A 26,446-nucleotide genomic window follows, 5' to 3' on the forward strand; every position below is an offset into this window, starting at 1 on the left:
GTAGCTTTCTCGTCGACTAGAAAATCTTATTGCAAAGGAAATATCCATAAAGTATATCTTGCCATTAGCATTTTGCGATATTTTAAGCGATGACGATTACATAATCAAAACTCGATAAAAACTGTTAAATGTCAAGACTTATCGTACAAAAAACAACAAACAACAAAGTGAGATGAGAGGATTGTAATACTAAATTAAGCTAACTAAACTTTAAACGGTTACAAAATACTTCATTAAAATATTACAGTCCCCTGTTTGGGGTTTTTAAACCGTTAAATGCAGTAATCCTTTCATTTAATGATAATGAGATTTTGATGATAGTTTGGTCTGTTAGTGGTTTTTGCACGTCTTTATTTGTACGGTTTGTGGCCGTAGTTCAGTGAATTTTTGGCTTTTACATTGAGTCTTTATTGGTGACATTTAGATATGTGTATGAGGTGGTAAAAGTTATGGAAAACGTTCGATTTCTATAAAGCTTGAGAATGGCATTTGACAAAAAATGACCTAGTAGAGATTCAACAAGCAAGGAAAAAGCTCTGAGCTAGTCAACGCTAGTCAGTCGACTGTGTTGACAAACTGATAGCGATCAGCTACTACATCTGTGATAAAAAGTGCTCAACCTTTAAGCGCACAAATACGGCGAGCTACGTCACCAACTACAAGAAAACCGACCAATGGGAAAGAAATGTATAAAAATAATTAATTGCAGTGAAATAAAGTATTCAAAAATGAATTATAAAATGATGCTAAAAAAAATGAAAGTAACCTAAGAAAAAATAATTGGGCAGTAAATGTTTAAAATATGTCGTGTAATTACGGTTTTCATGAGGTCTGATATGCCCAACTAGAGTGTCGTTTTATGAAGTTTTTGCATTTATGAAAGAACAGCTATATCAAAAGAATTTAAATACATAACAGCATTCTTAATGAGGTGTGTTCTTTTTATGTGCCTTTCATTTAACCAAACTATTCTCAATTGCAATGTTTACAAATGAATAGGAAAACAATCTGTTCGAAATATAAGATCATATCTAAACGTTGTGTTTATAGGTTTGATAACAACGTAATTAATATCTATGATTACTGTGATTACTGAGTACTCAGATTTACGCACCTTATATCTTAATGCCATCAGTCTGGATCATGGGAATTTATTTGGTAAATGGGAAAAATAACGAGGTATTAATAATGGCTGAGACAATTACAGCAATTTGGTAGCATTTTATGAAGTTCACCGGATAATTATTTTGGCCAAAAACGATGACATTTTGAAACAGTTTATTAGAAAAACCTATATTGTTGTGCCCGGATTTTGGGACACAAAAGACATTAATTTAAAGTTAAACTTGTTCTTGTTATTAACATAAATACATTATAAATGTAACCTATACTATTTAAAGTAATCTTATTTAACACTTACCCGATTTTATTCAGAACATGATGTTATTCGGAGGGGTAAAAGTATCATGAACTGACTCTGTATTTACATTTGCCAAAAGTGCATTTCAGATAAACTTTACCCCACCCGGTAATTGTAAGCATTTAGTGAACGTTTTCTACAGATGCATGCTTTTAAATTTAAATCGTTCAACAATAGCTTTCCTCGATATGTTGGTTTTAAGATGCATTTGTTTTCCTCACCGCTGGTGCGACGTTATATCCATATTTCTTGCATTATTTATCGTAAAGTTTCTGTACTCGCACAATGTCACCCATTTTGTTTTTCTGCGCAACTTCCGCTCGTTTAAGGTCAAATGCAGTCATGTATAAGGTGACTCATCTTTTTGATTTGTTTATGTTTACATTCCAAAACTTAAGGCTATGTCCGGAGCCTTTCTTTGTATCAGTTACATATTTTTCCAAGATGGCTGCCTTTGATTTACTTAAACGTTCTATTTTGTGGCAGTCACATGACTGCCATTCAAATCGTTGTCACTGCCATAATTTTTCTTGGCACTGCCAACGTTTTGGGTGGCATTGCCGTCATTCTTATTGGTAGTAGCGTTATGCCAACTGTGCGAGTATAAAAGCGCCACGATTTTCGTTGGCAGGCAGTCTGAGTCAAGCATTTGTTCAGTGCAGAACCACGTTACGTTTGCTAAAGTAATAAATCTGAGTTTCAACTGAAATAATTACAATAGTTACATTAAAGAACTACTTGATAAAATAATCACTCAGCAAACGTATAACTTATGTGACTTTGTGTGAATTGATGATTTATAAGTAGTTTTACTAACGTTCATTGACAAAGTCCTACTAGTGCAGTATACATATTGAAGATATAACGCACAGACAACTTTTATAAGCAAGTAGGGTGACTTTTGTGAGTTATCTCGCTTAGATTGCATTACCAAAACAATATTGAAATCGCGTTGAACTACAGAAATAACACCGCTAGATTAATGAATAATATAACAAATAAATTATATTACATTACGGGTTTTTCGGAATGTGCGCAACAGCGAAGACTAGTGACTTTTAATGAATACTATGATATAAATACATAATATTTCTGTATAAACATTTGTATCCAGTTCGAGTGATGTTTCACCTTTATTAATGCAATAAAACTGTTAAAACTTATAAACTGTTTTCAATACGTGGTTGACAATTGATACGAACTACAGAGTGTCTGCGTAATATCAGAGTTGAGTTGGTTACTTGAGAGCCAAGCTGAGCTTGTTCACACGGCCTACAATAAGTTGAAGCGAAGTTGTGATATAAATTTGCGTCGAGTACATTCACTAACGTGAAACTAGGGCGAGCCCCCTACAATATTATTATAAACTTGAAACATTTTATGCGAAGAACATACATTATTTTGACTCGTTTTGTTATACGGCCGTTGCAATTGTTAACAAGCATCAGTATAGAACGCATGGATGTATTTGGTGATTTCACTTTGTAACAAGGCTAGAAATTACGTGTAATTGATAATAACTGGAATTATTACAGCCATTGGACGTCTTTTTGTGAGGTTCACTAGATGATTTTTTGGCTAATAACGATGCCAATTTCAACCATTTTAGAAGAAAGACCTATATATTGTATTTTCATGACTCTCTGTGTGAAACTGCCTTTACAATCTTCTTAGGTAAGAGGTTTCACTTCATTTCTAAATATACATTTTATTTAAAATACGACATGCACATCGATTTGTATTTTGTATTACAATAATAAACGTGTTTTTTTCGCATTAAGTATTTTTATTAAGCTTGTAATTATCAGTACCATTTAAAATCATGTTTAATTTTGCTAATAAAAAAATATGTTTTTTAAATTTAAACGGTTGGATTGTTCTTGTTTTAACAGTCATATCATCCTCTGCATAGCTTAATAGCGTCTTTTTAAGTTAAAACTGTTTTAAGTATTGTAATGATAATAATTTCACGGTTACATTCCAACTGCGTGTTACTGCTCAAATATGCAAGCTGATGTATAGAAGTAAAAATCGAAAACATGATATGAAATAATTTTTTAATGTAGGAAAAAATGAATCGACTGATGATTGTCGCCATAGCGGTGGCCCTAGCGCTGCTCATAACGACTCCACGAACGGAGGGCTGTTCCTGCTTACCACGGGATACCGAGGATATGTATTGCAACTCGGACTACGCGGCCATTATTGTACTCAAGAACATATCTGAACCTTTCTATGAGAATGACATGGACCAAGGACCTTGGAATATGGTGTATGAATATGGCATCGAGGTTGGGTTTGATTTCAAGTAAGAGCACTTATATATTTCACACTTGGATTCAAAAACTAACTGTTTCCAACGCGTGCATGGTAAATGTAATACAACATAAGAAGAAGAGAAGAATTGTCCTACTTCCAACAAAAAAGGGTTCATGTACAAACAAACATACAGACCACTAGTGAATTGAGAGGATGGTTAGGGGAGGGACCACTTTCGACTTGTCTAAGCTTACCTTTTAACATAAATATTGGAGTGAAGATCATAAAAATGTTCATAAACCAATGAAAACTGATATATATGAACATACATTTCTTGTCTGTCGCATTTAACATGGCAAATATAAACGTATGGGCAGGTAATTATCAAATACTTTACGTCGTTTTTTTCATTAAGTCGATTTCTTAAAATTTTCATCGTTAATTAAAAACATATAAAAATAAGTGTTTCATCATATTATTCATTGTTTGTTATTTCAATAGTTACAATGACTTTTTATTTTAGTTTTTATATGATATGACCAATGAGATACTAAATTAAGAAAGTGACTTAAGCAAGAACATGATTTAAGTAAGGTTAGGATTTAAAATAATCTATGAATACCAGCCCTGCTCATCGGCCACATCTATTGATATTGCGTAGGGCCTCAGGCCCCATATTATTGAAACATTCTTCAGTTCTTACTCAACTGAGAACACTATTTGAATCATAACAAGTATGTTTATTGTAAATAGAAAAGAAGTGCATTCTGATTTCTTCATATATTGATTTCTGTTTCTTATGTTTATTAGTTTCTTGATATTCTAACCATCAAATGTGCATCAACATCATCTTTTAAGATTATTAAATAATCAATATGCAACAAACAGTACTGGTGAAAACTGAATGTTTTTTATGTATTACTCGAGAATGAACGACGCTAGGCTTTAAAGTGTTGAACTGAGTTAAGAAAGTTTTCGGGCAATTACTTATAAATAAGTATTTTCGAGAATTTGAGGTTTGACTGTTGTATATGGCGTTTTTTTTTAAACTATAAAAACACGAGATGGTTTTATCAATTTCATTGTACGCGGTATTCATTCACTATTAAATAAGAGAGTATAAATAATATTACATTCTCATTTTAATCATAAAGTGTTTCATCATTTTATTCAAGAGTAAATGATTTGTAAACATGTGACTGTTGTATATGGCGTTTTTTTAAACTATAAAAACACGAGATGGTTTTATCAATTTCATTGTACGCGGTATTCATTCACTATTAAATAAGAGAGTATAAATAATATTACATTCTCATTTTAATCATAAAGTGTTTCATCATTTTATTCAAGAGTAAATGATTTGTAAACATTACTTTTTGTTTGTTTGTCTTCTTCAGGGATACAATCTTCCCGAATCCTTTGCTTCAAGCCAAGAGTAACTCAGGGCTGTGTGGTGTCGATTTTCAACCTAATGGAACCTATCTCATCATTGCCAACTTCGCAGACAATATGAGGCCTGGGGAAGATGGACTAGTTCTCAGTAAGTAGAGTATGCATCTCCTTTTGGCGATGGTCAAACGCAGGTATTTTTCCCGTTACTAATTCTATAGGTGACGGGATCAGGCACTTTTCAGGGATAAATCCATGAGTTAATGACAGAGCGGACGTACCTTAGTAAACATTTGACTGAAACCCCTCCCATAGAACCGAAATTCATTTGGTTTAAAGTATTGGCATCGGATATTGGGGGGACCTCTCCCAGGAAAAAATAATTTCAAGTCCAAAACGATACAATCGGGAGTATTTTAATGCTTTTCTCTCCAATATTGAATAAAAAGTTATCTTGAACGATCTAATTGCAGGCCTGCGCCATATGCGCCCGCCAAGTTTGATCCGCTAGTAGCTTTTGGTTTGTTCACTTATATGTAGAACATTGTTGTAAGCCGATTGTGTGATTCGTATGATTGTTTTACTTACTTTCAACGCTTTAAGAGCTTCGATGGATATTATGCCAGTTACTTTTAAAATAAACGATTAATCTGCCTTTATATATTTATATCGTGTGCCAATTATCTTCAAGCATGCCTGGGCGAACGACCCGAAATTATTAACATATGCAGTACATATTCATTAATATTTAATATTATATAAGGTTCATTCTACCGCTTATCAGTGTTAGTAAAATATTTCGGAGAGATGGATTATTACTCTTCTTTCATTTTAATCCGTTTAAATATATCATATAAAAAGACATAATTTCTTGTTGCAATCTCATTGTAACATATCTATTAATCATAATACGTTTAAATTAGAGACTACATGTATATTGTTGTTTTCTCCCGTCAGGTTCATGGTCGTGCGCTTTCAACCGTTACTTCGACATGTCAGATAAGTATAAGGCCCTGGGCGAGATGTTTTCATACTTGCCCTTTCTATTTGACAAGTTGGGCGACGATTATTCGTGCGAAAATGTCACTGAGAAGCGTACGTCGAAGAAGTCACATTCAGTAAGGCTTTTTTGCGGTTGTTAGATTAAACTTTATTAGGTTTTTAACGATTGCGATAAAATTATATTGACTAAAGCTAAGTAAATCCTCTTTGGTACGATGAAGTTATCGTTGTTAACTTTTACAATGGTCTGAACAATCGGCCTTATGTCGCCAGTTGCAACCACTTGTTTTAAATAGTTTTGGAGATATGATCCAGACGGAGTTTGCTATTAAAATAGTATTCTTAACAATTTGCCAATGTGTCAAATTTACTTCGCATTGTCAGTCGTGTTTGTCAGAAGTTATAAAAAAATCCAACAGTTTATGATTTCTTGAATAAAGTCATGCGCTTCCGAGTTTTTACCAGGTCTGGAAATTACTTTGTGACCCTCCCCGGGTGAGGCGTCTCACGTTGATCTACGCAACAGTTTTTTAATAATATTTTTCAGGTTCATGATACTATAAATATTACAAATATAACGATTTAGAAGAGGCGACTCAAAAGAATATAAAAATACAGAAGATAATTGAAATATGAATACAAAATCGAATGAAAACCTCAAAACTGCGATGTTAATTTATAACCAGTTGACGTTCAATTCAAATTACTGCGCTTCATGACGTTTTAGTTAATTAACAACTTTGCACGCGCAATTTGTTGGATGATCTTCATAAAACACTTACGCCATCAAAATAGCACCAGAATCTAAATGCAGGAATGCAAGAAACTGTATCGTACGCATGTTCGCGGGGCGAATGAAAAAACAACAACGACATTGAATGACGCTGTGTGTTTGGTTACTCGGCAAACATAGTTACCGTCTTTTGAACGAGCCCTTAAGTCGGATTGTTCCATCCGCTCTGCGTACATGTGAAAAATACTTATTTTCTTCTCTGAACAAAATTTGTGTTCAAGAAAAATAATAAAATACAGTCTGTTCCAATTCGTTAAACAGTATGTATATGAAGATACATTGTATGAAAATTAAAAGGGAAACCATGTTAACGATTGTTAATATTACAGACACAGGAAAAAGATCTTGGGGATTTGTCGGCTCTGCAAGAACAGGCTAGGAACAACCCAATAGACCTGCAACGGAAAGTCGATGTGCAGGCGGGGAGAGACAGGCTTCGCCAACTTCTCCAGACTGCGTTTCAGAATTGAAACGGTTGAGGAAAATGGATTGGAACACTGTACTGTTTATCGAACACATGCATTGTGTGTTTTGTAAAAAAGCTATTTGATGTACATAAAGCAATATTCAAGAACGAAGTTGTTGATATGATGCTTTATATTAAGCCTCTGTGGATATTTACTAAGATTGAAATGAAACTACTGTCACAAGCCCAGTGGGCAGAAACTGCAATATGAACCCCTTTTAGAGCCACAAGGTTAGGGCCTAAATTACACCGAACTAGAGTCACAAACGTACAAACACCAAAACCAGACCTATTATGAATTCAATTAACTTAATAAATAAAGGATGGAACTACCGCCTCGGAATGGTCAGTGAAACACGGGCTTACTGGAGCACGAGTTTACTGAGTTTACTGGAACACGAGTTTACTGGAGCACGAGTTTACTGATTTTACCGGAACATGAGTTTACTGAGTTTACCGGAACACGAGTTTACTGAGTTTACTGGAGCACGAGTTTATTGAGTTTACTGAGTTTACTGGAACACGAGTTTACTGAGTTTACTGGAGCACGATATTACTGAGTTTACTGGAACACGAGTTTACTGAGTTTACTGGAGCACGATATTACTGAGTTTACTGGAGCACGATATTACTGACTTTACTGGAACACGATATTACTGAGTTTACTGGAGCACGAGTTTACTGAGTTTACCGGAACATGAGTTTACCGGAACATGAGTTTATTGAACGTTAAAACCAGTTCGACACCTGAATGATAATTAAAAACATCAATATATAACTTGATGTAAAGCTACTGATAAATGGATCATAGGCACTTTGCCTTTAGTATTTAGTTGCTATCATTGAAACGTATTACGGACTTTGACTTACAAGTAGTTATCCAGCAACTCTATCAAAATAATGATAGCAATCGATGACCAATGTATAAATTAAAAACATCAATATATAACGTGATGTAAAGCTACTGATAAATGGATCATAGGCACTTTGCCTTTAGTGTTTAGTTGCTATCATTGAAACGTATTACGGACTTTGACTTACAAGTAGTTATCCAGCAACTCTATCATAATAATGATAGCAATCGATGACCAATGTATAAATTAATATGTTAATGACGGTCCTTTTACTTTTATATCAAACAAATGACCCAACATTACACATAAAGATACTTTTTGTAAGTTTGCTTCTTGTTTCAATTGAAATCGGACGTGAAATTTCGAATCTTACGAGACCAAAAACAAGTTGTTAAAAATATTTTAATATAAGTCTAGTATTTAACCATTATCTTATATAAAACCCTTTCAGATGATAACAAAATACTAAGGGGTCCTCAGGCTATTTGTGTATCGAAAACGTTAAATAGGTCAAGTCATGATGACAAATAATTGAAAATCAATAATTATTTTAAAATGTCAGATAATGGACAATATTATTGCTTGTGGAATGTTTAAGTGATTTCGTGGAGTGGTAGCTACACGCCATCAGGAATTCCAAAATAAAGTAATTCAGTATTAAAAAATTGAAACATGGCTATGTATAAGAACTGTAAGTAGGCACATTTTAAATCATTCGCAAGTTTAATGAAAATTATTCAAGGGGGTTAGGTGATATGAAGCGACATGACGTTTATTTTTCGTACCTTTGAACTTAAACTGTTACATTGACATTAAATCGGGGAAAAAATAATATGGCCTCTGGACGTCATCTCTATATAGTTAAGTTTTGACCTGAGTTACATGAACATCCTTTTCGTAGTTAAGAAATTAAGAACCGAACACGAAATATCTGGCTTGAGACTTTCACCTTAAACTTTGACCTTGACTGTGAAGCGATGTGCTTGGCATTTGGGTATGTCAGTCGAATTGAAAAAAGTGACCATTTGACACGAGTGCCATGAAAAACGTTTAATGGGTATAAAAGATGTGGATCTGACACACAATATATGGCTCGAACGTTTGACTTTGAACTGTACTGCGCCTAGAATGCTTGTTCTCCACGTAATTTCGAGGTGCTGAACATTCGACACAAGTTTCATGAAAGTCTTTAAGGGGATTAGGAGCTAAGGAACGGACATAAACGTGTGCCATACAGAAAGGCACACGGACATACGGAAGGACTGGGAATGACATATGTGCTAAAAACAGTATGTATCCGCCTGCATTCATAGCATGGATGGATAAATAATTCGGCTAAAACCTTATAATACCTTTAATCTGAAATTGCTTAATGTAAACATAAACAATAGTAATCATAACAAGAACTCCATTAAGTTCACAGTGCATTGCAGTCCAGCATCATATCATATTATAAATATTTTGTTCAGTAAGTAACATAAAACAATGAAACAATTATATTGATGTGTTTTATAACAGTAAAAGAAAAAAAATCAATTGATAGCATAGATTCGACGACACCAAGTACAAACTTATCTCTCTTTGACCGAAACATATAAATCGTGCGATGCTTGTAACACTCCTTATTGCATCCCCTTTAGAGGGCTTTTTGACTTTTAAACCCTATTGAAAAAGCGTCGATATTCAAGTCCGAACCTGTCTTATATAGAAAAAGATTGGTATTCTTTTGAATTTAAAAAGCACTTAAAACATTTCAAGTCTGCCGTGGGTTCTATCGTATTGTTAACATGGTTGTTTGGCCTCCGATCCTTATTCAATGTAAATTGATCTGCGTAGTCTGTCTGCATGGTGTGGCCATGGTATGGCCATGATAACTGCATGTGGCATGAAAAAATCAACGCGATGGTTGATGTTAAAGGGTAGACTAGTTTCTCTTCGAGGAATAATATATGTCAATCCTGTTTCGAATTCAATTCGGAAGAAACAAGACCCACAGAAACGCCTTTGAGATAGACGAGAAACAGATAAATAAATTGAAATCATTGAACACAGTTATCAAAATACTTTGAGTCATTATAATTCAAGCAGTGATATTTTACTAAAGTTGAACTTAACGCTTAAATTAGTGTAGGTCAAGGTTTATCCTTCAACATCTAGAAACGCTAAGTTCATTTGCAAACAATAAGTACATTAATCGCGTACATCTTGAATGGTATTAATTTAACATCCAAACTTATAAAAAGTGCCTTTTGATGATTTTTCAAGTTTGTCCGAGTGATTGGAAGAGAAAAGAGAGGTTTTGAAGCACGAAGTCTAAGTGAAGTTACATATACAGGCAAAAGTCGCAGTTATATTAAAAGTTATTTGCTTATTTTCTCTTCACTCTTGTAACTGTAGAATTGCTGTTACCTCATTAACATCTTTCCTCGTACGATCGTACAAGCTAGTTAAGAATTGTACAAAGTACACATATTATGATGACGTTATGCACAAAAAGAGGTACACGTACATTTACATGTACCCGTACAAGTAGTTTTTCGCAAACTCTGTAATATGTCGAGTTATGCTCCTTTATCTCAACCACAACAGTGCAACAAGAACGTCAACGAGAACCATTGGGTTGAGCTTGGGCTTACTTGGACTAAAATTGGCCTCTGTGCACAGACATGAGGAGCACAAATAATTATATGTTAGCCGCCCAGTTCGGGGACGAAACCTTTTTAATTTGAGTCAGGGCCAACGGTGACCCAATCCACGTCACTTTCTGGGCACCGACGTAGCCTGTGAACATTGATCGCTATGAAGTCCCTAAGACGGGTATGAAAACCTGAGGAACGATAGAAAATGTTATTACTTTCATGTTTTTGATTAGAAAAGGGCAGTTTTATGGTACAACTTGCCACTCGAAAGGCACATTGGAGTAGAAATGTACACCCCAACAATTCAATATCTCCACGTCCCTGCTCTAATTCGATGACTGAATTCTGCTCTTATTTGTTACAGTTGCCAATAGCCCTAGTCATCATGACAAAACAGGAATAGCAATCCATTAATTCTTTTGTGTATAGCAAGGGGAAGTTTCCACTGTGCATTATGAGTTCGCACAAGTTCTGAAATTTAGTGCGCTTATCTATTAATATTCACTGTAAATTAAATGTTGTAAGAAACTGCTAGTGTTTGCAATTGTGTACAAATAAACTATTTGATAACATTTAGAATAATAATTGATTTTAAAGTATAGTATTTTTATATAAGATGTTTTAAAATGGGATTTAGGGAATGTTGTCATCGATACCTTTCACGGCACATGCAGGATTAAAAAAAGCTGTAATACTGAAAATCGTGATCAGGTATCGCCATATAAACAATTTGACATGAAATGTTACAAATATTAATGCGCCAAAATGGGACGTATGGCGTTATGCAGTTTAAAATAGTTCAAATAACAATACCACTTTATTTAGATACGTTCATAAGATTGCAACGTTAATATGAATTTTAAAGCAAGCCGAAGAGTCTACAATAAATCTTGGTGATGGACCGAGGGAAATAGATAATAATTGAAAATTATACAGAAAATAGAAATCTGTTGACTTAAACCTATTAACTTACTTTCCTGCATCAAATACGCAAAACGTCCTCAGTTGTGATGGACAACTGAACCTGATCGATCGATTATCCGATTAATCGGCTGTAATTCGACAGTTTCACAAAACACCATTTTCTGATGTATATAATTATCAATAAGGACCTTAGTTTTCATGTATATTTCATTTCTAATGCTTCATTCGGAAAACAGGTATTATTTCTGTCACATTGAATAATTCTAAAACTAATCAAAAATATATATTCTAAAGTTTATGAAGTAAGGGAACAGTTTATGGTGAGGCTTACATAAGTTATTTATAAAACGATACATGGTTGACCATTTCTTTAAGTTGATAATTATCAACTGATGGTCAACCATGTCCTATTGTCATTTGTCAATGACTTGAACCGGTTTTGAAAATTAAATTGAAAAAATGAGACATAACAACCAGTAACCATTAAAAATAACGAGTAATTGGAAATTAAAATAGGCAACCTTTTCTCACGTATTTTCGGAATTAGACGGGGAATATTTCCATTCTTCAAATATTTCTTGTTTTTACATGGACTGATTTTGATGTTCATTTCAGTATTTGAGCACATCTAAGGTCGATAAAGCATAGTTTCATAAGAATCTGGACTTGAATGACCCTAACCATTTCGCTAGACGATTTTGCACTTTTTCAGCACCTGGACGACCGATCACCAGGGTAATCAAATATTCTGAGTTCGGGGTCGCTGTCTGCCATCATAAAGCGATTTGAACGAAAATCTAGAGGGCTATGGTGGCCCTAAATCGCACACCTGAGTAAAAGAGTTAAACCTTTGTTATCAATATAGCTTGATATTTGTTCTCAAAGAATATTGAAAAACATACTGGTCAAACATGTTGCCTGGATAGTCACTGACAGGACTTGTCACAGTTGCCTACACACTGACAGGACTTGTCACAGTTTCCTGCACACTGACAGGACTTGGTGATTGCCTGCACACTGACAGGACTTGATAAATGACTGCACACTGACAGAATTTGATTCTCATACCTGCACACTGACAGGACTTTTTGCAGTTGCCTGTACACTGACAGGTCTTTGTTCATTTGCCTGCACACTGACAGGATTTCATTCCTGCACACTGACAAAACTATGTTTAATTGCTTGCACACTGAAAAAACATTTAGTATAGATACACAAACAACAAAAAAGTGTACCATCCAATAAAATCAATAAACTGCCTAAAAATTCATATTTTTAACAAGCTCTAAAAATCAAATATCAGAACACATTCAGCACCTTCAACTAATATTATCGCTTCTTCCATCTAGGACAACATCACATTCCTTCAAATGTTAAAAATAAAAATTTAAAAAATGTAAGGCACTATCCACACAGAAGATAAGATTGTAGCTTAGAATTAACTACATGAAGTTTACAATAATCTACATGAAGTTTAATGGAGAAGTCTGATTATTAAATTTATCATTAAGTAAAAATGAAATTTCTTCTAAAGAATAAAGTGTATAATAACTATTTGAATCTATGAACCTAAAAAAGAACAATAATTACCTTAGAAGTGACTATGTTGAAGACTTAATAAAATTTAAAACCTATTCCCTTGTTGCTAAAAATAGTGGAATCTCCAACAAAAAGGGAGACCATATAGCAAGACTTACTGCCCTTGCTTCAAAAGTAAAATTTACATAACAATCAGATTTTAACAAAATGTATTAATAATGAACTTGTAACCCATGGGGTGAGGACAATTTTTCTCCAGTGGCATAATTTGAATAAACATGACCAATACACAATGTTACACATCAAATATCTAAGCACTAGGCCTTATAGTATTTGCCAAATTGTCTTTGTATTTTTCCTTTAGGTTGCCATAGCAACCAGAGTTCTGCAAAGAATTCATTTCTTTGAACAGTTAAAAAAACATCAACCAAGGATCATTCATATGCAGTTTCATAAAAAAATGTCCAAGGGGTTTATGAGAAGATGATGATTATATCCAATTGTTGACGCTTTTCCTTTAGGTTGCCAAGGTAACCAGAATTCTGCATTTATTTCTTTGAACAATTCTGAAAAAGCACCAACCAAGGATCATTCCTTTGAAGTTTTATTAAAATTGTCCAAGGGTTTTAGGAGAAGATGATGACTATAACCAATTGTTGACGCTTTTTCTTAAGGTCGCCATGGCAACCAGAGTTCTGCATGGAATTCATTTCTTTGAATAATTTTTACAAAGTACCAACTAAGGATCATTTCTATGAAGTTTCATCAAAATTGTCCCACGATGCAGTCTCATACCATGAGTCGATCTATAACAAGAACAATGATATTCTCTTCTCATCGCAAAATAAGTTTTGTAGCATGCCTTAAAGGGTTTTGTTTTTTACTTGTATACTTGAGCTTCCATATTGGAACAGTAGCACACAGGCGGAGCTTTACCGTGCAATTACTATCGTGTGCATTCTTAATACACTCTTTGCTAAAAAATATGCAATTTAAAGAAGGAATGACTGTCACTTTCCCTACAATTAGCGGTTTTGAAATTAAAATGTTTCTCTCATCAGCAAATTAAACGTGTTTTATGTGGTAATGATTATTTAAAGCTTAAAAAAATACTTGAATGCAAAATACTTGTTTACAATTGTAATACAAAGCGATGGGCATGTCGTATTGTTAATAGAATATATCTATAAAACTAAATTGAAACCTTACCTTACCTTAAAAAAAGTGTAACGGCTGTATCATACAAAAAGTCAAGAAAATAAAGTCTTTATATAGTATGTAATGTCATCCGTAAACAGTTCATTGATAACATTACGTAATAATGTCAATCAACTTATCTCGCAACAACAAAACTGTATGTAGGTGATTATAAGCATTGTTTACAACAACAACAATAACGTTTATTGCAAAAACGAAAAAAATATCACAACAGCAAATGATTGCTACAGTTTAAATACTTAATTGTTAAAGCTTATGAAAATTATAGTCTTCAAATACGACATTTGAGCAAATATCATCATGAGGTTACAATGAAAGCCTACTGTGGACCAGTAACTAACTTAATATCCTGACAATTCAAAGGAATTCATCATCTTTTTCATAAATGTAATGCTACACTTTGTTCCGAGGATGGTCGCGTGATGGAAATGCAATGTTATGTGTCATAAACGATAGGTATTATACTATTATAGAAAAGTGGGTGTCCAGGAGCTAATTCCAGGATTCGAAATCGATCCATTCTATTTCGTTCGATTGCGAGGAACCGTCTCCAAGTGCGTTACTTCTTTCATTGCTAAGAAGCTTTATGACCTGCTTCCCAAAAGTACATTCACATATTTTTATTACAATGAACACACATCTCCTAAACTATCAATTGAAAGTTTTGAAAAGCAGACTCAGAAATTTAGTTAAACCACTCGCAATGTTAAAAGCGTAATATCCGCTTTCATAAGTACTTTTTTAAATGACGAATTAAAAAAATTGACTTCCGTTTATCGATATATCATTTGTTTATTATGAAATTCTTTTTTGTTCCGCTTTTTTAAACTATATTTCGATATACCAACTTAAAAATAAGTATTTAAACCGAAACCTCCTTGTGTAGGCACGCATAATTATTTCCTTGATATAAAAAAAGTTTTGTAAATGCATTAAACTCGGATAGCGATAGGATTTTCGAAACATGAAAGCCGAATAACATGCTTAAAGGAGACATTGGTACCCAGCTTTATAAAATAAAACTCAAATCTACTTCATATTTAAATTCAATCAACAAAAACGATGCTTCAATTGGAATTCTAAACTTGAATAAAACAATGATACTATCGTTAAGCTCAATCACATAAGCAACGTCTCCAAAAATAATAAAACAATTTGATTAAACGGGCATGTTTAGAAGCTATTCCAATACTGCATTATTCTTGCGGTATCCTGACGCGATGCAAAAAGCTCAACCACAAAGAAATCTTAACTCCACGCCAAATTTCTACTACTTTCAATGCAATAAGCAATGCGACTTCAGCCTATCAATATAGATGAACAAAGATTCAAGGCTATACATTGTTATATCAGGAAGATAAAGCATATTTCCTTTTAAAGTCGGGCAAGTACACTGAAAGCAAAAAAAAAAAACCCACACCGTATGAAACAAACTTAAGCCAAGTACAGGATTTTATTTGACAAATAAGCATGAACCAATCAAACAAAACACTGTCATCCAAACGCCCAAAACAGAAGTTTAACAAACATGACTACCGTATATATCAGACAAACAAAGAAACTGAATAATAGGATACATGCATGTAAAGGATGACAATGTTTTGTTATCGAGCTTTTTCATCAGCAAGTCATGCAATATATAGAAAAACATCGAAGGCAAACCACTGTCAACAGATTGTTTACATCGAATTAACAATACTCAAAGCACGACTACCTTGGATACCTTGACCTTAAAAACTTTAAAAATATGTTTGAACCAATATGTTACTATTGACAATTCAAATAAGATTAATGAATATTACAATTGAAACAACAGTGAGACATAGGCAGTAAGGCTATAGACTATGAGCTAATTAAAAGGCAAGGTAATCAGAGTTTAAAAAACAGACACTCCAGAATACTGACAAAGCTAAACAAACAATAGAGACAAATTGCCTGAATACTTAAACATTATTTTCTCATTTATTATTGTATGAAAATAAACATTATTCTCATATAATGTTTATTAGGGAATGCAGATACATCATGTTCGATTTGTTTAACTAATCTTTGCCAGTAGTTCCAAGTCAGAGTATTCATTTTTACTATAGAAAATCTGATTATTTGTTTGTAGAATTTAAATCCATTGTACTTAATTAACAGGACAATGCGATAAAATCCTTAATTTACATGTTGTAAATATGCACTTATTTTGCATACAGAAAACATTTGAAACATTCCGAGCTCATAGCTGAGAGCATAAAGAGATGTATACTGTATGCATTATCAATAGGCAATGGCATTTACGATTAAACCATATTCAAAAATACTTTCAAAGCTTTAAAGCTAATCATAAAGAGTGCATTGACTGTTGTTCATCATTTATGAGGTGGCAAAGTTATATTGATATACTTTTCAATAGGATCCTCTGGCCATACAACATGTTAAAAGATATTGATGAAAAAAATCGCGGAAGATAATACTTTTAAATATTTAAAACGTCGTATGACTTTTAACTTCAGGTACGAAAGATCCACGTGATAAAACCTAGCTTTTAAATACACTGGCTGTGCGCAAAAAGGTCTAAACGTCAGCCATGAAGTGTGCCGTGTTGCTTTTATCCGTTTTAGGAGTGGTTAAGGCGATAAGCGACGCTATGATTTACGATCTCAGTTCACAGGTTTACGTTTATTATTATTATGTTATATTTAGGTATATAATTAGGTCTGTGTTACTCAGTTGTGAACTAATGATATTTTGCCTCAATGCTAATTCCTTATTTCAATATTTTTATATATTATATATTATACTAAACCAATGTCGTGCATACCTTTTCTAACCGATCTGATGTGCATGTTTTGATGTGAAATCAGTATTATTACTAACCGGATTTATTATGATGCGACTTCTATTTTGATAGTAAAAACATGCAACATTACCTTATATGAATGCGCTGAAAGCGTTGAAAAGCTGTAGGCACGACAAGCGTGATTTTACTTCTTTTTAGAAGTCTGTTCACAGGCAATAAAAATCGAATACAAAAAAATAATTTGAGTGGCCCTAGATTTAAAACGTAAGTGCATGTCATTACCAACGAATATGTAATGTAACTAATAACCCTATATGAACAAGGATATATGATCATTGCTTTTATCTCGCAAATGTATTTGCTTGGATCAAGTTAATTTTGATGAAATCTGATATTGACTGAGGACTTTTTGAATTATCGGTGATGGGCAATGCAAAGCAAGGTGTTTAGTGAACACATTTCCAAATCATGCGTTATTATCTGAATATTAAATATATATTATTCACGGTTCCTACCTTTCATTTATTTTAGATTCTTTGGCAGCTTTTAAATTCACATTAACGTTGCAATCGTATGAACATATTTAAATAAACTTGTCTTTTAACTCTGTTAAACCGTATAACGCCAATCGTCCCATTTTGTAACCCTGGTACTTTAATCATTTTTAAATTACATGAAATATCAAAACTTAGATCTGACGATACCTGATTTCGATTTGCGTAACTAAAGTATGTAGCCCTGCGGCCAACAGCTTAAAAAAGATACATTAGACCACGAAGATCCATGGATGAACGAAACTGTTGTTTCCCATTTCCAAATAAAAAAGATAACCTATTTTTTATTTGTAGTTACAGAACTGGAAAGCAAAAGGTACCAGCAAGACAGTATATTTAAATAGTATTTTTGCTACACCTTTGTGTGAAATATAATGAACATCAGTTTATTCAACTATAAGACAAGTTCAATCATAATCTATAATCAAAACCCCATCAACAACACTGTTTTCTACTTAAAGCAGATATAGCATTAGGAATTGTGTTACACGTCAACAGGCCAGTAGGTATGCAAAGCCTTCTGGATGAAAATAAAAACTCGAAATTTTTAATTAATCAAAGAAATGTGATGTCCTAGAGTGTAATAATAAAAATGACATTGCTCGGAGTCATGAAATGTAACATACATATGTCAAAGTTCCAAGTATAACTGTACATAGATGAACAATCCTGCAAATGTATTTGGTGTTTTATATATGCTTTTCATTGGTAAGATCGGCTATTGCATTTGATTTGAGTTTTATGTCGAATAGTTGCTTATGTCATTTAAACCTTGTGCTAAACTTGGAATCGAATTGCCAAGTCCTTATTAACATTGACACAGTGTTCATCTTTTACATTTTGAAATATACCTTCATTTGTTTTTTTGTTAGCCCACATGTGAAATGGTCACCCGGTCACGAAGAAGCGACTGTAGGTGGGTTGCTGGACTTGACATGGCTGACCTTGTCATAGAAAAGGGGAGAATTGTCGCCTACCAGATCCAATGGTTCAACGGAGGTTGGTCGACCTGGTATGTCCCTGGTTTGAACGATATCGACTGGAAATTCAACATATACGCAAAGACGTGTGATCTTACCAGCAAAGCAAATAGTATGAGGCGCGTATGGTCCTACTTCTACGACCATAACCACAAGTACATACTCTGCAAGCCACATTAAGCTGTCGCGGAGCTTCGATTTGAAAAACATAAACCTAATTGCAAAGAACAAGCAGCGAATTTCTCGGACAATCTTATTCGTTCGTTACATTTGCTTACCACATAAAGAGGAGACAAACGTGTATGTTCTGTATATATAAATTTTGGGAATAAAATACATTACTTAAGTCTATTTAAACCGCCACAAGTAGAAATGGGTCGTATAGAAAAAATGACGTAAGACAATAGAGCTATGGTTTACATGGCGTGATATGTATTAACTGGGTTCCCTCCAGGTAATCTACATTTCGTGATTGTAAATTGATATATTTCAAAAGTTAAGGAGATGTAAATAAAAAATCCAGATAATTTAAAATTTTACTGATAGACCCAATCCTGTTTGTTTGCGGTTCGTTTCATACTTGTTGGTAATATTAAAATTATTTACCATTGTTACGTTGTTGTTACGAATGATTACCTGAACAAAAATGACATATATTACGCTAACCAATGCTTTACTTAGCATCCTACTGTTTGTACAAATATATATGTGGCCATTGTATACAGCTTTAACTTTTATCATAATAATTCTCAATTGCCTTCCACAGTGCAAAAGATGGTGGGGAAGGCCCAAAATTAAAACGTTCGATTTGTTCATGATCTATTTAGTTTTGAGGAACGACCATTTTGGGGAGTAGAATATACATTCCTAGTGACTTGTTTTGTGGTAGTTGACCAAGTTTTACGAAAAAATATTTTATCAGATTTTGGATTAAAAAGCATTCACATCTCTTCCGGAGACTGAGTTTGTCAACATTTTAACTTACCTTTTTTTGTGAAAATACCCGGACTTCCATATCAACAGTGTCTTTTTGGTTCTTGATGATACATTTACAGATAAGAAATATATTCAATAATAATAAAAATAGTGGATTAAGTTCATGTACTTGTTTCAAAAATGCAAACATCTTTCTTTAAATTGCTGCCATCACCACAAAGCCGCAATAGATTGTTGATTCGGTTAAACTGACAATCTTATATATTCATTTTGTACTAAGACATTTCCGGGAAAACTGTCAATGCTTTTTGTTTAGAAATCTTATAAAATATGCTTTCGTAAAAGTTGCTTATCTACTAAATACAGAGACACGTGTTGCAACGGATATATGAATTGTCCTTGCTAAATATTAAACCTCGAAATTATATAAGAAAAAAATGTTGCTTTTAGTTTTGATCTTTCAAACGGTTTTGCACTGTGGAAGGCCCTTATGGTTTCGCATAGCAATAAATACTTTTAAATCTCAGACGTTAATGTTTTAACATCGAAATATTTAATTGTATATTATGTTTAATAATGGTAAAGGACAAAGCATTGCTCATGATAATTGCATTATTGTCTCAGTATTTGTTTGTTAACGTACGTAAGTTAGATGATAACATCATATGTATAATAATCTTCCATCTCTGCTCTTTGCAAAATAACTTCATTGAAATTAAAATAAAGTAACCTAAAAATGTGTTTTTTTTTCCAATACACCTCCTTCCCTGTCGTAATATCAAAGCAGTGTAAAACATTGAATACATGAAGTGAAACATGATAAACACGATGATATCACAAATGCCTTCATCATTGTCTTGATTAAATCTTGATACATTCTAAATAACTTCCTTAATTATATTGGTGTGGTGTTGTCGTAAACAAACAAACAAACACACTCATAACACCTCATTGTTATTAAATGCTAATTTATCTTCCTGTTTTTTATTTGAAATACAAGCGAGCCTTTATAAAGATTTCATCTCAAAATGAAGGTTAGTCTTAACTTGATATTTTTATAGTAAGGTAAGCCAAATACGGTAAGATACATGAGTTCACATTAATCTCAATATGACGGCTAAGGTTATTAAGGTTAGTCTATATGTCGGACTTTTAATACTGACCAATTGATCATGTCTCTTTAAAAGATATTGCTACATAATATAAACAAAACATGAAACGATTGTGTTTTTAAAAACCTGAAACAGGTAAAACTGCATGTGTACGAGTATATAAGTACATATCATGTGCTTCCGGTACGGATAGAAAAATCCGACCCGAGGGCATATGCATAAGCAGGTAACGAGGCTTGCCGTGTTACCGGCCACGCAGCGTGCCCGAGGGTCGGATTTTTCGATCCGGACCGGTAAAACATGATTGATATTTTTTCTTGCATATCTAAATTTATCAATTTGTGGAAAAAATGACGGTGAAAACGAACTTTTGTACAATTACACAAAAAACGCGTGCGACGTTGTTTACCGACGTCATAGAGCGCAGTAATTTTAAATAACTAAAATAGCGTTTTTTAACAATTATTTATGTTCAATTTTAATTAAAAGTGTTGCAAACATATATATTTGATTGCGCTTTATTGAAATGGCATAATATATTGGTCATAAACCATACAATAAATGAAATAAGAAGTGGCGTGTTGTTGCGCGTAACTCATCTTACATGGGGTATGTAAGATGGGTTTTTCCAGCACTGGTCATATGACCGGAAACACACGTCCGGTATGCAAGAATACTCCATTCTCTTGCATGTGGAGGGTAGATGAAAACATGCAATAATGGAATGGCGCTCATATAGAAAGGTATTTATATAAAAATGAATGCATAAGCAATCCTGTTTAGATATTTTCAATCAGTGTTTTCAAAAATACTGTTCTAGCGAGCATTAAGTAAGCTTATCCAGTTTTGCAGTTGTGACATATCAACATGAGCAGTGGACTTTTGCTAAGCAAGAAGCGTGAATTGATGCAAGCTGATGAACGCTTAATTATGTATAAACACCAAAGGGACACATACTGTTTTTACCTGGTTTCCAAAAGTCGTCGATTATGCTTTTTTATCAACTTGTGATGAAATTCGAATTTTCCAGCCTGAGACCTTAGACAAAACTAAAAATAGGTAAAAACTATTTACTATTTATGATGTGAAAACAAAGTACACGGTTTTCCTGTTTAAAATAATGAAAGTGTGTTATCATGAAACTTTGTAATGATGTTCGTCTTCATGATATGATTGGTCATCTTGGGTCAGAATTTAGAAACAGATACAGCAAAGAAGATTGATTCTTTATTAAATTTTGTTAATTGATACCTTTTTGAAACTGAATGATGATAACAAATGCTATGAAAAAGCAAATGCGATTAGCTATTGAGATATCCAATAAGCACAAATGTGTTTGACTTTATAAAATGCGGGTAAATTATAGATCTGTATTAGCTTTGTGTTATAGAAATTCATGTGAAGTCTCCAATCAAACATATTCATTCAAGCCAAATCTGACTTCTATTTAAAATTACATTCTGTTAACGTTAAAGATATAGTTATGATAACAAGCACATTCAGTAAACACATTGACCCATGCATGAATTAATTATTTTGACACTTGAAAGCAGATGTTAAACATCTCTATACTTCTGAGTTTGTTACGTTTTGATTGTTTGTAATTATGCAATGTAAGTATACGCCCGACAAACAAAGTTTGGAGGAGGTATATTGGAGCCAGCTTGTCAGTCGCATTGTTAAACTACCATGAGAGGGAAGGCAGTGTGCAAAAACCGTAACTTAGCTATTTTTAGAGTCATTGCCCTTAGTTTATTCTGTCATTTTGAAACCTTGTCCAGACAACAACTTTCAACGTATTTTAAGGAATTTATTGAATCTTCAAACCACAGTAAACCACAATAAGTGCAATATTCAAGAACCATAAATATAATTGATCTTATTACATAGTAATTACCCTTGTTTATTTTTTCATTAATTAAATCTTGTCCAGACAACAACTTTTAAACTAATTGAAGGAATTTATTGAATCTACAAACCACAGTTAGTCACAGTAAGAGGACGTGCAATGTGCAATATACAAGAATCCTGAATCTATGTTATCTTATTACAGTGCAATTGCACTTTGTTACTATTGCCTTGTCCGGAGCATAATTTAAAGAATACTAGATGGAATTTTATTAAACTTCATACATAGTTAAACACAATCACATAAAGTGCAGTAAACAAGAGCCATTACTCTATTTTTACCTTTTACAATTTATTGCCTTTTGTCAATTTTTCTTGTCATTTTCTATCAAAGGAGTTGACTGCCATTTAATGTCGGGGCGATTTATGAACCATTTAATGTCGGGGCGATGTAATGAACCATTTATCACAAAATTGATTATCTGAATGAGTATGTCATTATGCACACAGTTCTGGTGGTTTCTCTATATTTTTTGTTTTGTTAATTTCTTTTTATGGACAGTTTAGCACACTATTTTAAAATAGATCAATTCATTAAAAAAAATCAAACATATTAAATATAAGTAAGCATTCATCATATTGAACAAATGTATGCAGGAAATTCATCTTAAGTGCCTTTAAAGCACAAATAATATGGGATGTTTCAATGCTATTGTAAAACTCTCTTATATGAGAAGTTTATATGTTTGAATTTTTTTTATAAATAATACTTTTCCGCGGACATTATTGTTGATGTCGTTGACAGATGAGCGCGAGAGTTACCTCTCACCGACTCTATGGGAGTTTGGTGAAAATTACAATGGTAAATTATCCGGTATAATTACGCTTTGGTAAATTTACCACAAAATTTACCTTGGATAATATCTACTAAGCTCACATATGACCATTATTTTTGCAATGGCTGTAGACATCAAATTCTTTGACAACGGCTAAATAAAATATTTGAGATACTTGCCAGTAAATATCGGTCCATTGTTATGGACATGTATTGCATATACGGGTTGGATTGAAGAATACTTGTGTGTAGAGTATCAAGGTCTTCCTACGCCGAAGCTTTGTTAACTTTCCGATAGTGCTTTAAAAATTAAATGAACGCTTATGCTTAGGAATTGAAGGTACACACTTATCATTAGTTAATTATGTATGCAGATAATGTTTATTCTTTATAAATTAATAGAATGATATGAACACATGTTTGTGAACATGCTAAAAAATGACCAAACATATGTGAAGAATATATTTTTTGGTTATTGTATACATCAGAAATTTACACCTAAAATAAGTCGTTAAAGCAATAAGTTAACTGTAAATTTAGATTAAACACTGAATTATGTGTTGATAAGTATCGATGCCACATGAACAAATATCTGCTATTACCAAATGGTGGTTAGTATAACCGATTAATCTTTATACTGGACGTTGTGAATTATTTACAAAATATATAAACAAAACATCCATTTATTTCAGTTCGAACATTCAACATTATAACATACAATGAAATAGATCAAACTGACTCGTAGTCATTTCATTTAACGAAGAAATATTTAGTATTTTTAGCTGCACTCTCACAGATATACCATTCTTACAGTTTTTTTTGTCTTGGAAACCAATGATTTAGGATTGCTGACAAAAAATCAGATCGTAGATTTTCAAATTTCCGAAAATTAATGTTTTATGGCTTAAACCGTAACTAACGGTTTAAGAGAAATGCATAAAATAGCATTTTCTGAACTTAAATATTAAAATCTGCGATCTATTTTTTCAGCAGTCTTTTATAACTGGTTTCCATGGATTTTCGCAAAAATTGGCTCGTTTCAAGACAAAAAATAAAAATGTTGTCAAAACGTTCAATCTGTGAGAGTGCATCTTTAAGAACTAAATATGGTATAGTGTAATGAATTAATTAATTTGATTGTAAAGAAAAGAAATGTTAATTAGACCTTGATATGCCAATAGTTATAAAGTTTTCACGAGGCATGCACACAATAAATTACCATCTATAAACATGCCTAAGCTAGAGAGTCAACTGTTTACTTCTTACAAATTTAGCGAGGTTTTTAACTATATTAACATTCTTTGACATGAAAAGCTCTTGCATAGACATGGCTATACTTTAACTTTTTAAACATTAAACTATCGAGCACGAATACCAAGTCTAAATATCTTAAAGCATGTTTTTTCCTCACAACATAGGCAAATGCTTTTGTAAAAATCAATAAATGTGCAGAATAATTGCATCGAAACATCGAAAATTCTCAACATCGTAACAAAACTCGTCAGACCCCCAAATTTCAGTTTAACATACAATGCAGTTCGTTTGAAACAAAGATATAATTTCAGACGACAAAAGTGTACTTTAACTTTTTTATGAAGCCTTGAATGTTTAGAAGTGCAAATATGAAGGAAGTTGTAAAAAGTTGCACATTCACTGCTATGAGCCTATATTTATTGTCAATCAAAACACTGCTCGCTGCAGGGCTGTGTGTTGATTGACTGACTCTTCGCGGGCTTCTTAGGCGCGCGTGCACTTATATAGCGAGGCTTTTTTTGGTTTGCTGTAAGTTTCGTCCTAGTCTTCGACCTACCCTGTGACATAGGAATGTTTACAATATCAGCTGATGCGGGAGGTAAAAACACTTTCGTCAATATCGCTCTGCTGTAGACTGGCACCTGAATTCCTTATACACGATTTTGGGGTGCCTGCATTCTGACCTGTATATGGGCTGGCTGCGATAACGTTTTAGCAGTCCTATTCACCGCATTAGCGAATGTAAAAACGGACGGTTGACTTGTCAGTCGTGACCCGACATATTCTCTATGTCCAATTAGGATCGGGAACAAAGCGGGGTTCCATGCGTGGTATAAACGGGCCTCGATGGCCGTAAGAGTGATAGACTATGTCCTGCCAATCAGGGAATTCATCCCTAAACAGCCTTTAAATCAAAGCTTTAAAAATCGGTCCATTGTTGTAGACATGTATTGCAAAGATTGGTTTCATTGAAAGTTAATTATGTGCATCAAGATCTGCCAACAGTATAATTAATAATAAGATTTCAATTTTGTCACTGATTTCTCCAGAATAGCCAATGTTGCACACTATATCATATACAAAGTATATAATTACCCAGCTCAGCTTCACCATCTGTATTCAATGGAATACTTTTGTACAAAGTATTGTTATTATTACAGGAGTCTCGGTAAATTTCGTTTGGACTGTCTCAAATGATGAAGTAAGCGACCAGCTACCACCTATTGTACTTAAATTCACGTATGTTTAGAAATTTGAACCTGCTGCTAAATTGCCATTTAAACTGTCCATTTAGGCCAACAACCTGTTAATTCACATCACTGCCACATTCACAACATGTACCGGAAGTAGTGAAGCCCGATTGTGCTACCGGAAGCACATATACACAACACAGTGTATGTCAAAATGCAGTTGTCTACGTCTTACTTCATCGAAGCACAAACGTATACGTCACATGTCCAACAAAGGAGGATAAAAATATATGTAAAACATTGTTCATACGAATACGTTAGGATGCTAAAACATCACGGGAGGAAAAATGTAAAATCCTTTAGCACTCATTAATATAATATTTCGCCACTGATACGTCATATGCGCAAAAGTTCAATTTTAGTTTAACGGTTCATTTTGTCAATGG

At 33.5% G+C, this 26,446-nt stretch overlaps 2 protein-coding genes across 2 annotated transcripts; both read left to right on the forward strand.

Annotated features, from left to right (window-relative positions):
- Positions 1-2,544: 2,544 nt before the first annotated feature.
- On the forward strand, positions 2,545-7,437 carry LOC128203113 (uncharacterized). Its single transcript, XM_052904393.1, has 5 exons — positions 2,545-3,094; positions 3,487-3,728; positions 5,077-5,219; positions 6,026-6,186; positions 7,193-7,437. The coding sequence occupies exons 2-5, from the start codon at positions 3,493-3,495 to the stop codon at positions 7,331-7,333; spliced, it is 681 nt and encodes a 226-aa protein (XP_052760353.1). The 5' UTR covers positions 2,545-3,094; positions 3,487-3,492; the 3' UTR covers positions 7,334-7,437.
- A 9,565-nt stretch (positions 7,438-17,002) lies between these two features.
- On the forward strand, positions 17,003-19,435 carry LOC128245443 (uncharacterized). The gene is made up of 2 exons (XM_052963591.1): positions 17,003-17,162; positions 18,718-19,435. The coding sequence occupies exons 1-2, from the start codon at positions 17,079-17,081 to the stop codon at positions 19,003-19,005; spliced, it is 372 nt and encodes a 123-aa protein (XP_052819551.1). The 5' UTR covers positions 17,003-17,078; the 3' UTR covers positions 19,006-19,435.
- The last annotated feature ends 7,011 nt before the right edge of the window (positions 19,436-26,446 follow it).

Source organism: Mya arenaria, chromosome 9 (genome assembly GCF_026914265.1).
Source record: "Mya arenaria isolate MELC-2E11 chromosome 9, ASM2691426v1".
Lineage (NCBI taxonomy): Eukaryota > Metazoa > Mollusca > Bivalvia > Myida > Myidae > Mya > Mya arenaria.

Bases quoted from the DNA above. Each gene is read 5' to 3' on its own strand.
- LOC128203113 (XM_052904393.1), top strand. From the start codon at position 3,493: ATGAATCGACTGATGATTGTCGCCATAGCGGTGGCCCTAGCGCTGCTC. The intron at 3,729-5,076 runs GTAAGAGCACTT...TGTCTTCTTCAG, and splicing joins GAGGTTGGGTTTGATTTCAA to GGATACAATCTTCCCGAATC. The intron at 5,220-6,025 runs GTAAGTAGAGTA...TTCTCCCGTCAG, and splicing joins GGAAGATGGACTAGTTCTCA to GTTCATGGTCGTGCGCTTTC.
- LOC128245443 (XM_052963591.1), top strand. From the start codon at position 17,079: ATGAAGTGTGCCGTGTTGCTTTTATCCGTTTTAGGAGTGGTTAAGGCG. The intron at 17,163-18,717 runs GTTTACGTTTAT...TTTTTTTGTTAG, and splicing joins TTTACGATCTCAGTTCACAG to CCCACATGTGAAATGGTCAC.